Source organism: Phallusia mammillata, chromosome 3 (assembly GCF_965637545.1).
Source record: "Phallusia mammillata chromosome 3, kaPhaMamm4.hap1.1, whole genome shotgun sequence".
NCBI lineage: Eukaryota > Metazoa > Chordata > Ascidiacea > Phlebobranchia > Ascidiidae > Phallusia > Phallusia mammillata.
In genome coordinates this window covers 6,397,030-6,410,512 of record NC_137254.1, presented here as the reverse complement: position 1 = coordinate 6,410,512, position 13,483 = coordinate 6,397,030, and the positions used below count along the sequence as shown (strand labels likewise).

At 35.0% G+C, this 13,483-nt stretch overlaps 1 protein-coding gene across 1 annotated transcript; it reads right to left on the bottom strand.

The window, feature by feature from the left end:
* Positions 1-8,128: 8,128 nt before the first annotated feature.
* Positions 8,129-9,461, bottom strand: LOC145217378 (uncharacterized). The gene is made up of 2 exons (XM_080084643.1): positions 9,145-9,461; positions 8,129-8,835 (listed from the first exon to the last, which is right to left on the bottom strand). The coding sequence occupies exons 1-2, from the start codon at positions 9,207-9,209 to the stop codon at positions 8,307-8,309; spliced, it is 594 nt and encodes a 197-aa protein (XP_079940769.1). The 5' UTR covers positions 9,210-9,461; the 3' UTR covers positions 8,129-8,306.
* Positions 9,462-13,483: the final 4,022 nt, after the last annotated feature.

Sequence of the window (13,483 nt, the reverse complement as noted above, 5' to 3'; positions counted from 1 at the left end):
TTTAATAATAATAATTAATCTGTAAGGTAATTGTTTTACATATTTCAAACTTTTCGTTTGTTGTAAAGAAATGGCTTTTCATTTTTTTGCATTCTGTCCCCGAAATACTGTTTGTCAGTCCTCCACGGCACTAACTGGTTCTTTTCTGCCCTCGGAACATCTGCAATGTGCTGCAATTTAGCTGTTACGTTTGACTGAGATTAGAACCACTACCGCTACGAACATTTTTTTAAAACTCTTTTCTTACATTTTCCAATTGACGCGTTTTATTTATTTTGAAGTTAAAGCGAAGTAAGCAAATCTTTAACGTATAGTTTGTCCTTACGCTTATCACGTTTTGTTATGCCACCATGGAACGTTTAGATCATGCGTTGACTCAAGTCAAAACAAGCGTGCCAGTCAACAACCTCTGCCAATTTCCGCCTACCGAATAAGAAAGTGACGAAAGTCTTGCGAAATTGTTAGGACAACGGTAAACTTGACGCATTTGTGGATATTCCATTCAAATATATTGGTTAATATCCTGAAGATTTTACTGTTGGATATTAAAAAGTTTTTCGATTTTATTTTCTGAAGTGACAATAAGTACTTCTTGGTTTTTGCACTTGACAGTACTAAGGGTGTTGTTTCTTCAGGTTGACCAGTTACCTAGGATGATTTTTTTGTGTTTGTACTCTCGTGTGTCACAGTAAAAACAAGCAAAGAAAACAAACAAATGTCAACACAAATACAAACTACAGTAATTATATTTTAAATTTAGGACTAAATTTGTTATTTAGCAAATATTTCAACTGTCGCGCAACCATTTTATGAATATAAAGCTTAAGCAATCTCAGTCTTTGATCAACAGTATGTTTCTCATAGACTGAGCGTTTTTGAAAAAGCTGAATTTGCACTAATGTTGAAAATGCTTGGGTAAAGTTTTGAAGTAAGTTATCATAAATTACAGATCCATTAAACATGCGACTTTCAAAAAAAAATCAATTGGGTACGCTTACTAGTCATCAACATTTGATTTCTTATATGCAGAAAATGTCCTGTGTTTCAATTAAATACATAAAACTTTTTCAACAATAACTTTATTCTGCTTGCGAAGCTGCACGACTGAAAGAGACTTGTCACTAAATTATAAAATGTTACCGCATTTATGCAATATTACTCTTTGCACTTTTTCTGCAATCATTCGTAGTTTTTCTTGTAAACAAATTACTTCCTTTAGTACAGAGGTCGCTAACCTTGGCACGCGTCTCACTGATGAAACGTGGGTTGATTATACAGGACACGCCAAGCGACAGAGTTTATGTTCCAGTGCTGTGTTTCAATTTAATTAAAACTATTACACTGTTTGTGTTCAGTGTAACAGAAAACAGTTTCACGCAATGTAAGCACTTGATTTGATACCTGGTTTAAAATTAAACTGTCGAGGGAGAATTGATCATTTTGTGTGAACTTGTTGGTTGTTTGCAATTTTGTTTCATTTAATTGTTTTTTATTTATTTTTTAAAATTATTAGTTAGTTAGATTTGAAAATATTTGCACTACTACTCGATTATCACCAGAAACCTAAACTAACCACTCAACAATAGTCTTAAGTGCAGTAATGATAGAATAATAGAGTTTCGTGGGTTGTTTCGTCCAGGGCCCAACTCATTTAGAACGGATTGGTTCTTTGCTTTGTTTTCCTTTCCAGCCCTACCATTTTAACACAGCTGGTTTGGTTTTGGAACTTTTCGATGGGCCCCACCAACGTTTTTCCACAGTGATTGTCTCTCTAACTATGAGCTCCCGACACATAATCCTTTATATTAGTAGCTGCAGCGCATTTAACCATTACCCAATTGTGCCGTTACTATTTTGGACTTCACAACACATTATTTCAACTAAAATACGCTTTAAAATTGGTGAGAGTGTCTTTAATTAGTAATCAAACAGCCTCAATATAGCAGTAAGCATTTTACTGGCATGTCGTTGTTGCATTTGCACAAATTGTTTAATAAACGGTAACAAAAACACTTACAGTGCACAAAGTTGTTATTAATATTGGACAAAACCATGTTGAATGCCAATCATACAAGGTTAGTGGTTTTAATTTGACTGCGTATAAGTATTAGGGATTGTATTGGAACAACTAGCTTTGCAATGTGTAAAATATAACTTTATGTTCTGTCAAAGATATATTTTCAATAAACAGATGTTTTTGACAATAAACTGTTATTACTTGGGAGAACATTATTCTTATCAACACTTACTGTCTGAATTGACTTTGCAATCGCCTGCGGCGTATTTGTTCGATATCTGCACTCACTTAACAGCAGGACACATTGCGTAAACGCTCCCATATCTGCCATAAGCAGGAAACTGAATAAAACCTGTCGGTAGAGGTTTACCACTTGGTGGCAGCATCGAGTTAACCACTGAATCGTTTCCGATGGAAAATTGAACTTGTACTGAAAGGACGTCTTCATCATAAAAACAATCCGGGCCTGAAATGAAAAACTGAATAAATTGATTGTATAATCCAAGCACACTAAAAAAAGCAGGAATTATACTGTTTTTCGGTTCCGAAGTAGTTTCGAATGCAAAAATGGTGGCATGTGTCAAAAGAAATACTTACAAAAGTTGTCAGTTTCTGAAATAATATTTTGTACATGACAATTTTGATCTCTGTATCAGGTATTAAAACATCATATTTTTTACAAAGTAAAAGCGTTTGCCGAGTAGTCACATATTCCGATATTTGTAAGAGTATGTTAAAATTGCTGAGGCAGTAAACACCAGATCACCTTAAAAGCATAGTATAACTAAAAAGCGCGTTGGACTCAGCTATAACCAAAAAGCGCGTTGGACACAGGATTGTCCATCCAAAGTAATAGTATGTTGAGTATGGGATGTCGAATAATGCTATTGCTGGCGTTTTGGAGGGTTTCCAATTTAACGCGGTAAACAGCAAAACTATTGTTACAATCCTTAAATTTTCAACATGTGGATCTGATGTAATGATCTTTCTAACAAGGAGTAATGCTTTTTTTAAAACAATCGTCAAACCTTTTTAAAGCTTCACGAATTCTGCCAATACGAACCCAACGTACCTCAGTATTAATGACATAAAACCAAACATCACACAAGCTGGCATATGACCAACCATATCTACACTGTGCGTCATAATGTAAAACGAAATTGTTGACAGTGTTGTTGGTCGTAACGATCTTAACCAAAAAAATATTAAAGATGCAAAATCATTTGAAAACAATGCTTTGGGACAATATTGGTTCACCTGAAAGTGGAATTTTTCTAAACAGTGATCAAAGTTTCCTACAGCAAACAATGCCAAAAGGGAACGCATTTTTCGACTGGATCGCATCATGTTGCCAAGATCACATCTTTGAAGTTGAGTAGAAACTTAACACTCAAGAACAGGAAACATAAAAATTATCTGGCTTATCGGAAATCCAAACCACAATCCATTTAACCAATTGGAAAATTTGCTTTATATTCGCATGAATAACAATTTTGATTTGAGTTAAAGTAGATCTACCATAACACACTTTGTTAAGTTTTTAACCATATAATTACATTAACGTTGGATAAACTTCACTTTGTTAAACCTACTGCCATTCCGCAAGAGTTTGCAAACAAATTATTATCCTCCAAATTATTAGGGTGAGAGCCATATACGTTAGTCGTGTTGTCACGTGGTATGTTGTTCAACGGCATACCTGCAGTGTTGTTTAAAGCTGCAGTTTCGCGACACACCTGGTGGTTGAAACCACTGGGACAACACACATTCAATAAATTATCAGATTAAAGTACTCGCAAAAACAACATGACAAGTGTTTGTCTTACCATTTCCTGGTTTAAGTGGACACCGAAAGTTAAATATTTTATGCAAATTTCCTCCATATAGTTGCATAAATCAGTTCTCTGTTTGATATTGTAAACACTTCTCTCTGCTGGCCTCCAGTGGTGTTTTATTTGGAGCATGACGCAACATAATATTATTTCCCTAAAAACTAGCAGTTGAACAAAAATCCAATGAATTATACAAGAAAATAGATATTCATAATAAGTTTGGCTTTTGAAATCTGATCTTGTGCAAGTATCGAATGTTCCGAATGTACTCGTGTTCATCCAATTTTGATCATCTGGAATTTAGGAAACACGTAAGAACAATTTTCTAGTGGTAGTGGAAAAAGTATTCTTTTTCACCCATAACATTATCGTTGATGTTTGACGACGTAACAAACAACAAATCACTATAACGTTCATCTAAACCAGCGGTTCCCAAACTGGGGTCCGCGGTCCTTTAGGGGTCCGTGAGGCAATTTTCAGGGGACCGCGAAGCGGTTGAAGTAATTATATAATATTATTTTGGCGTCAGTTTGTGCCACTAAATAAGTTTAAATCAAAGTAGAATTGAGAGTCGACAGTCATCATAGCTAAACAATGGCCTTTATTGAATGACAACTATCAAACATGCAATTTTTCGCGCACAATCGTAATGTTTTTTGCCCTGTTTGTGGTATAACATGTTGTCTTTGGATGAATGTTACGCGCATTCTTGCATAACTAGCTAAAATCCAGCAATCAACTTTCGTTTTTTATGAAATACACATTTAGGCTTAAGGACCGCGAACCTCCCAAATAATGGCAATAGGACCGTTTTGAAAAAAAGATGAAAAAGTTTGGGAACCACTGATCTAAACCTAATTTAGGATGGATTAGTTTCTGTTAAGACGTGAATAACCCTCGAACGATGTCAATGACGGTTTTATGACGTAAACTCCATCGTTAAACCCAGCGTCTCTCAGTTCAACACATGAATGAGTAGGATTGGGGAAAGTACCGAGGGATGTTTTTTTTCCACTGTTGTGTTTGGTTTCAAGTTTGTCTGGCCAGTTTTTCTGTGTTGCTTTGCAAAAGAGCACAAATGTTAACGTACAGTTGTACACGCCAAGAATCATTATGAAATTGAGGTGTTTTGTGTGGCTAACAAGAATACGCAAATTTAGGTTGAGAACACTTGTGATATTTGACTTACTTCTGCACATTTCCTCATTTTCGGTCTGTAACATCAAAAATTATGCAATTAGAATTAAATAAATATTTCGCTGTATGTTAAACAAACATCACATACCTGGTCTTTTGTAAAATTAAGTATTCTAAAAAAATATCACACACCAAAATGATTGTCACATACAACATTTATGAGTTGTTTGTAGCTTTTTTTGTTTGTTCGACAGTTTCTACAAAATATTATAGATTTGTTTGGGTATTATTCAAGCAAAATTAACAGCAACTTCAAAACACAAAACATTTCTATCCACACGCTTGTTTCTAGGTAATTGTCTTCAACTGAGTTCAGTTGAGTTTATTTCGTCGGTGATACAAATCGTAGCAACACATTTGTGCTAAAATATTCACCAAGCCGGAAATAACTTTTTGTATCTCAGCAACTTTTTTATCTCAGCAAAGATTCATTCAACAAAACTATTGCAACTGTTAACTTACTATGCAATTGGATGTGAAACCTGGCGAGTACTTTGACTGACTGCTGACAATTCATCCATTGCACCAGCGACAAACATGGGAAAACTCAAACACAAACTGAACTATATCATACGGTTGTTGTTTAAACGGTCGTACATTTGTGAATTTTATCACCTCATCAAACAACACGATGCACGTTAATTTTGATGTCATGTTTGCTAGAAGGTTCGCTCTGCAACACTTACGAGATGTAAACTTCGCTGCGGATTTTATGATTTAACAAATCAAGATGTACACAAATAGGATGTATCTCATAATATCCCGTCGACTGGCACCTGCTTGTTCACATAAATTGCAATGCATTCGAATGGTTTGGTGAACAACTGTACAAAACGTAACCGTTTTTATTGTTACTCTGTGTGATACATATTTTTTCACGTTGGTAAACATAAACGTCCGCAAACAAGGTGATATTTCAGCCTAAACAAGCCCTTTTACAAACATAACATGGGTATAGTTACGGCTTATGTACGTTAACAAGTGTCTGTTCAAATTTAAAATAACATTTAATCTCAACAATAAATCTTAGAGTGAGTCAACATGAGCAAACAATTTTACACAAACATCACATCGATGAGATTTTTCTTCAGTGTCAAACAACATGTGTCTTTTCAAAGCACTACCACGAGCAAACAGTTTCTCACAAACAACACATTGATACGTTTTTTTTAGTGTGAATCAACATATATCTTTTCAAATCTATACCACGAGCAAACCGTTTCACACAAACACAACATTGATAAGGTTTTTTTAGTGTGAATCAACATATATCTTTTCAAATCTATACCACGAGCAAACCGTTTCACACAAACACAACATTGATAAGTTTTTTTTTAGTGTGAGTCAACATATGTCTTTTCAAATCCATACCACGAGCAAACCGTTTCTCACAAACATCACATCGATGAGATTTCTCTTTAGTGTGAATCAACATGTGTGTTTTCAAATACTACCACGAGCAAACCGTTTTTCACAAATAAAACATCGATAAGGTTTCTCTTTAGTGTGACTCAACATGTGTGTTGTTAAATTTTCCATGAGAGCAAACCGCTTCTCGCAAACACAACATCGATGAGGTTTTTCTTTAGTGTGAGTCAACAAGTGTCTTTTTAAATTTCCAACACAAGTGAATCGTTTTTCACAAACACCACATCGGTGAGGTTTCTCACTGGTGTGTGTCAGAATGTGCTTATTCAAATCAAATTTACGAGCAAACATTTTTTCACAAACGTCACATGGATGCGGGTTTTCTTTGGTGTGAGTCAACATGTATCTTTTTAAAATCGAACTGTGGGTAAAAGTTTTTTCACAAACATCACATCGCTGAAGTTTCTTTATGCTGTGTTTCAGCACATGTCGTTTGACATTTCCACCTTCCAAAAACCTTTGATCACAAATATCAGCTTGATCCACGCCCAAATCCGTTGATGTTATCTCCCTTCAAAGTTGTTTTTCAGGTGATATAAAAAAAAAACGGTTAAGTTGTTTCACGATTTATGTGTTATTAGCTGAAACAATATTGGCTTTTTCTTTCTTTAAAAAAATGTAAACAGGTCATTCGACGTTTCGACATCTTATCTGCTAGCCAAGCACTAGTTCTTATAACAGCAAAAGAGTGTACACGAAAAAGACACAGCCGCGAAAACGACGATAAACCGTTGATAAAAACGTGGATAAAAATCGTAGTTAAGTTCAGCAAATGCGACTGATAGCTAATCGGCATTAGAACATCAGTTTTTATAATCATTTTGAACTATAGGTACCTTGTAATACTGGTTGGTTTGTGATGCACGCTTAAACAAAGTGTACCATCCAGGGTGTCGAAATTTCAATATCCAGGGTTAAAATATTCTTGTCTTTGTCTGCAAACAAACCAGCACATCCAGGTACCTTTGATCACTAGAGTTATTGTGCAACTGTAAGGTGTGTACGCAGGTATCTGCGTTTTGACGTTTCAGTGTATTATTATATTGTAGCTAAATTCCACGCTAATATAAGTGATCGAAACACTTGCATCACGTTTTACGTGTTACACTCGTAATTTCATCGTAATTTGAAACTCTCGAAACTCAAATAATTGTAAGATGACGCAGCACCACCCGTTATCTCATTTATAAATAACTGATGATGGGGGTTTTGGAACCATTTAACAACGGGGCAACACTATTATCATCAAAACAGACTTGATGCTTACAGCTTGCTATAGGCTGCTGCTCAAAGATTAGGGACACAATCATTGTTATCGCGTAGTGTTTTCGTTATGACGTGCTTGGGTTCAATTCTTTTTATCTTTGTTTTTCGTGCCTTCTACTACGCGCATTCAGTGTTATTTTCCCCGATGAAGGCGAACTAAAATGTATGTTATACCCTCATGAAGGCGACCTATATGTATCTCGTAATATTCCATCGACCTACACCTAATTTCTTACATAATTTACAGTGGACTTGAATGGTTTAATGAACAGTGTAGCTGTACTAAAAGTAACCGTCTTTATTGTTACTCTGTGTGATACATGTTTTTTTTTTCAATTTGTAAAAATAAAACTCGAAGAATCAGGTGAAATTGCAGCCCAAACAAGTCTTTTCACGTTGAGTTACTGTTTATTGTGAGTTAACAGGTGTCTATCAAATTTAAAATAGCATTAAATCTCAACACGTCAATGGGGCTTCTCTGTGATGGGGTTAGAGTGAATCAACATGTGGATTTTCAAATCTCCACGACGAGCAAACTTTTTTACACAAACATCACATCGATGAGATTACACTTTAGTGTGAACTAATATATGTCGTTTCAAAGTGCAACTTTGGGAAAACCGTTTCTCACAAACATCACATCGATGAAGTTTCTCTTTAGTGTGAGTCAACATGTGTCTTTTTAAAGTTCCAACACGAGCGAATTGTTTTTCACAAACATAACATCGGTGAGGTTTTTCGTTGGCGTGTGTCAGCATGTGCTCTGTCAAATCACCTTTACGAGCAAACTTTTTTTCACAAACGTCACATCGATAAGGTTTCTCATTGGTGTGTGTCACCTTGTGTGTTTTCAATATTCCAAGCCGACCAAATGTCTTTCCACAAACAGTACACTGATGAGGTTTTTCTTTGGTGTGAGTCAACATGTGTCTTTTTAAGTTCCAACTCTTTTTAAAAGTTTTTTCACAAACATCACATCGATGCAGTTTCTCAGTGGTGTGTTTCAGCATATGTTGTTTCAGATTTCCATCTTCATAAAACCTTTGATCACAAATATCAGCCTTGTCCACGGCCAAATCCGTTGACGTCATCTCTCTTTAAATTAGTAATTCAGGTATTATAAATAAAAAAAATTGCTTAAGCTGTTTTACGATTTATGTGTTATGAGCTGAAACAAAATAAGCGGCTTTCGTCTAAAGAAATGTAAACAAGTAATTCGACGTTTCGACGTCTTATACTTTGCGTCTACCCAAAGGTAACGTCAGCTAGCAAACACGGAAAAGACACTGACGCGAAAACGACGATAATACGTTGATAAAAATCGTAGTTAAGTGTCACAAATGCGACCGACAGTTAATCGGCATTAGAACATCTGTTTTGAAATTCATTTTAAAGTGTAGGTACCTTGTAATACTGGTTGGTTTGTGATAAACGCTTAACAAAAGTGTACCATCCAGAGGTGTCGACATTTCTGTATCCAGGAATAAAATATTCACGTTTTTGTCTACAAACCAACCAGCACATCCAGGAACCTACAGTTGAAGTCCCACCACCGTTAAACCAAAGCCTTTGTATATCAAAGTGCCAGGCAGCTCATTGAACGGGCGCCTGAAGGAACAACAAAGAGATTTTTTCTTTATCATACTACACATCAACACATTTGTAGCTCTTGCAGCAGTTGTTATTTAATATGCCGACGTTTCGATGTCCCATACGAGACGCCTTCATCACAGTAATGACTTTAATGGAAAACACAAAGTTGTTATATAGCAACAAGGGCGGTAAAACACACACAAACGCGGTGGTAAAAAACGCAATGGTCGAGTGATAATTACATAACACCTAGCTCAATGATGCATTAGAAAACGTCCGTGTTGGTGTGAAAATGTATGTTCCACGACCCTAGGAGACCTCGCTAACACCTTGGCAGTGGAAAAGTTATTGGTGTGACTATGGACAGTAGGGTGTTTGCTAAGGCCGAGTTATTTGCATCTTTCAAGGCCACAGCCCTATTGTGTTCTCTTCGGCGTGTATTTAAAGACCCCCCCCCTGTGACTCTGTGCGGTAGATGGTTTGTTACATTGTTGGACACCAAAGCCGTACATAGCCAAAGCAAACATGTTAATTCACATTAAATCGGTAAAGGTACTGTTTGTTGTGATTCAACAAGTGTTTGTTCGAACTTAAGATGAAATTGAATCTGTTTCCGCAAACAACATATTGATGGGTTTTTGTTTTGTATGAATCAACATGTGGGTTTTTAAATTTCCACTTTGGGTAAATCGAGTATCACATCGATGGGGTTTCATTTTATTGTGAATCAACATGTGAAATTTTCAAACTTCCGCTTTATGTAAATCGTTTATCATAAGTATCACATCGATGTGGTTTCACTTTAGTGTGAATCAGCATGTGTCTTCAGCTTATGTCGTTTTATATTTCTACCTTCAATAAACCTCTGATCAAAAACATCACTTTGCTCGAAGTTCATATCTTGAGATTTCATCTCGTTTCAATTTAGTTGTTCAGATATTATAAAGAAAAGTTATATTTGACTTATGAGTGCTATGTTATAAGCTGAAACAAGGTGTCTGCTTTGTTGTTCGTTAGTTTGAAACAATGGAATATTAGGTTTAAAATGGTTTGACATAGTAATTAGTTAAACGAACATTCTACGTACAAGAACGTAGAACAAAGTTATATTCACGCCATGCTACGAATTTAAATAACATGTGTGCTAAGGTAAAATATACTGCACAATATTACCCTTGTGTAATGAGATTCAAATACACAGAACAAACATTAATGCGATTAACTCTCTCCAAAGCATAATTTTCAAGTGAAGTTGTAACCGACATCAACTGGTTTCGCAATGTGGCAGTCAGTAGAGCAACAATTTCCTTTTCCAACGATTACAAGCCTCACGTTTACTGGTCTCAAACTGTGCTAAACCAACTGAGGCAAAATCAACATGATTTGACTAGAACTCGATAATATGTCAGACTCAACCAGAAACAAAATTGAATGTGCAATTTCCAATAAGCCAAAACTAAAGAAAACTTGTAATATTGTTGAGACCAATTTTTACAAAACGTGATCTGGGCAAAAAAGCGATGTCACATTAACGTCAAATTTAGTAAAGGCTAAACGCGTATTTTTTGTTAACGCATGCAATTCCATGTGTAGACCAAAGTATTCATAATGATGCGAAGTAAACATAAATAGGTGTATTGTATACCAATAAACAAACGAAACTTTGTTTGACATTTCTAAACTTGCTAAGCCAAAACAAACTCGTTGGTATATTACATCGTTTGCAGCATCAAACTAAAGTCGTTTAAACAGAACAAACGCTTATGCGATTAACTAAAGTCTAATCCTTGACTGAAGTGTTGAGCTAACCGACTTTAACTGGCTTCGCAATGCGGCAGTCAGCTTTGCAACAACTTCCTTTTCCAGGGTGTCCGATTACAAGCGTCCTGTACAAAACTGCTAACCGGGCACAGTCCCCTGGCGCTGGTAAAATCAAAATGCTTTCTCCAGTGCTCTCATAAAAACTTTTACGTGTTTTCATTTATGCGCGATGTTCGTGTGACTTTAACCTGAAGCAACATTTCTCGTTGTAGTCAATGTGTCAAACAACCAAATACCTTTCGATCACACGTGACAAAGTCGCTTTTTCAAACCGTAAACGGTCTACATCACTATTCAGTGTATGTTGGTTGAATGCCGAGTTTGGCTTTAGAAAGCAACAGTATACATTTGTTATCTTCTTCGTTTGTTGGTTGAAAACAACGCTCAACGTAGGTAGAAAAGTTTTCCCGGCTGTAAAAATACTGTAAGAAAGATTGCCAAGACCATCAAATATTCGAACGATTAACAACTTAGAGATTTTTAGACATTAAAGGCAAGCTAAAGATGTAATAAACGAAATCATTATGTGTTTTGTTATTTGGTCGGATTTGAAAAAATAGCCTCAACTAAAATGGATTTTTGAGAAAGCAATCTGTGCTTCTGTATTTCCAGGTGCCTAAGTTAGTTTCCTGGCGTTTGACAACTTTCACTGAAAAAACATTCTAGCACGTTTACTGGGTAATACTTTATTCTCAAATTGAAGTGAGGTTACATAACTCAGCGATAAATCAGAGGGAAGTTCTTAACCAATATTACACTTAAACAAAACTCTCAGTATGTTTTTACTCGCACGACGCTCGATATATTTAATCAACAATCTAAAGAAAAGCTACAGTAGATACAACAAATCACAAAATGTTAAGCTTATAGATTAAAACGAATAATATGCGATGTGTAACAAATTATAGGATTACCAAACACATGAAAGTAATCAAACTTTGATTGAATCCCAAAATTTATTAAATCAACAATTATGTGATAAAAACATTCAACAATATATTGATTGCTTTAATACATTAAGTCAATTTGATTTATTTATTTATACAATGAGATAAAACATAATGTTAATATATTAAACGAGTCATAATGTAACATTACGAGTCAAAAGTTGTTTAACAACATATTTACCAGTTTTAAAGGCGTAACAAACGTTTGCTTTTATCCCAGAAACACAAAGCGTCATTTTTATACGCATACAAAACTAATGTCTTTATCCTTGACTATTGCTTTTATAACATCATGCTTTTTTGGATTATAAGTTCATTAACGTAAGTTTGCTTAAATTGTTTTCTTTCTTAAGTTGAAAATATCATTCCTAACCTCAGTGGGGACTTTAAGGCTTTTCTTTATCCCTTAAAGTTTATCGAAGTTTCAATACCAGCTATTGCTGTATTTGAGCACATTTATTGCGGCAAGTAAGTAGCTACACCATGCTCTTATAATACAGACACGACAAATCAAGGTATTAAACTGATTTTCCTTTAAATTAGAATGTCCACAATATTGATTGGTAATAAAGTTTCAAGTAACAAAAATCGGTGAATTAAAACTTTCAACAATTACATTTATTGGACCTGATGTCAATAAATCTTTGCAAACGGGTATTTTTGATAGCGCGTTTGGTACAAACAATTAAGTGCGTTCGATACTGGTTGGTAAAAATAAAAACTTAATTACCATGAAAATTTAATAAAAATTGCATCACCTAATTTACTAGAGTTCCTCCTATCTCAGAAAGTCTCATTTGTTTGGCGAACACAAAACAATGATCTTTAGCGCGTATTTCTGACTATTGTTTTTTTATGCTTGAACTTATAAGACACCTGTAAAAATGTGGAATTAAACTGTCGCGTGTTGTTTTTGACATTTGTCCTTTTGATCTAAATAAGTTTCACAATAGTTTATATTGCCCTATGATGGGTTAATGCTTAAAAACCACCTGGTCTGTTGTTATGTTGGATAACCTTGTATCAAGAAGGAAAATCTGAGAACATTCCTGGAAACATGTTACTATCTCAATTTGCTGATTGCGCTTTATGTAGTAAAACATTGTTTTCTGCAACTAAATACTTTCTAATACAATTTATTTCAGATATCTCAAATAAAAGGTGTATAACTGTGGTTTAATTAACTGTATTTTATTGCAATTATTATTACAATACATACGAAGCACGTGACCGCAACAAGAGTTGAAATAAATTCTAAATGATTATTTTACTAATCATAATTAGTAAATACATGAGCACCAATTGAAAATCATAACTATAGATGCAATTTTAAACATGCACAATTATTTATTATGAGGGGACTATTATTTCGAAAAAAAATG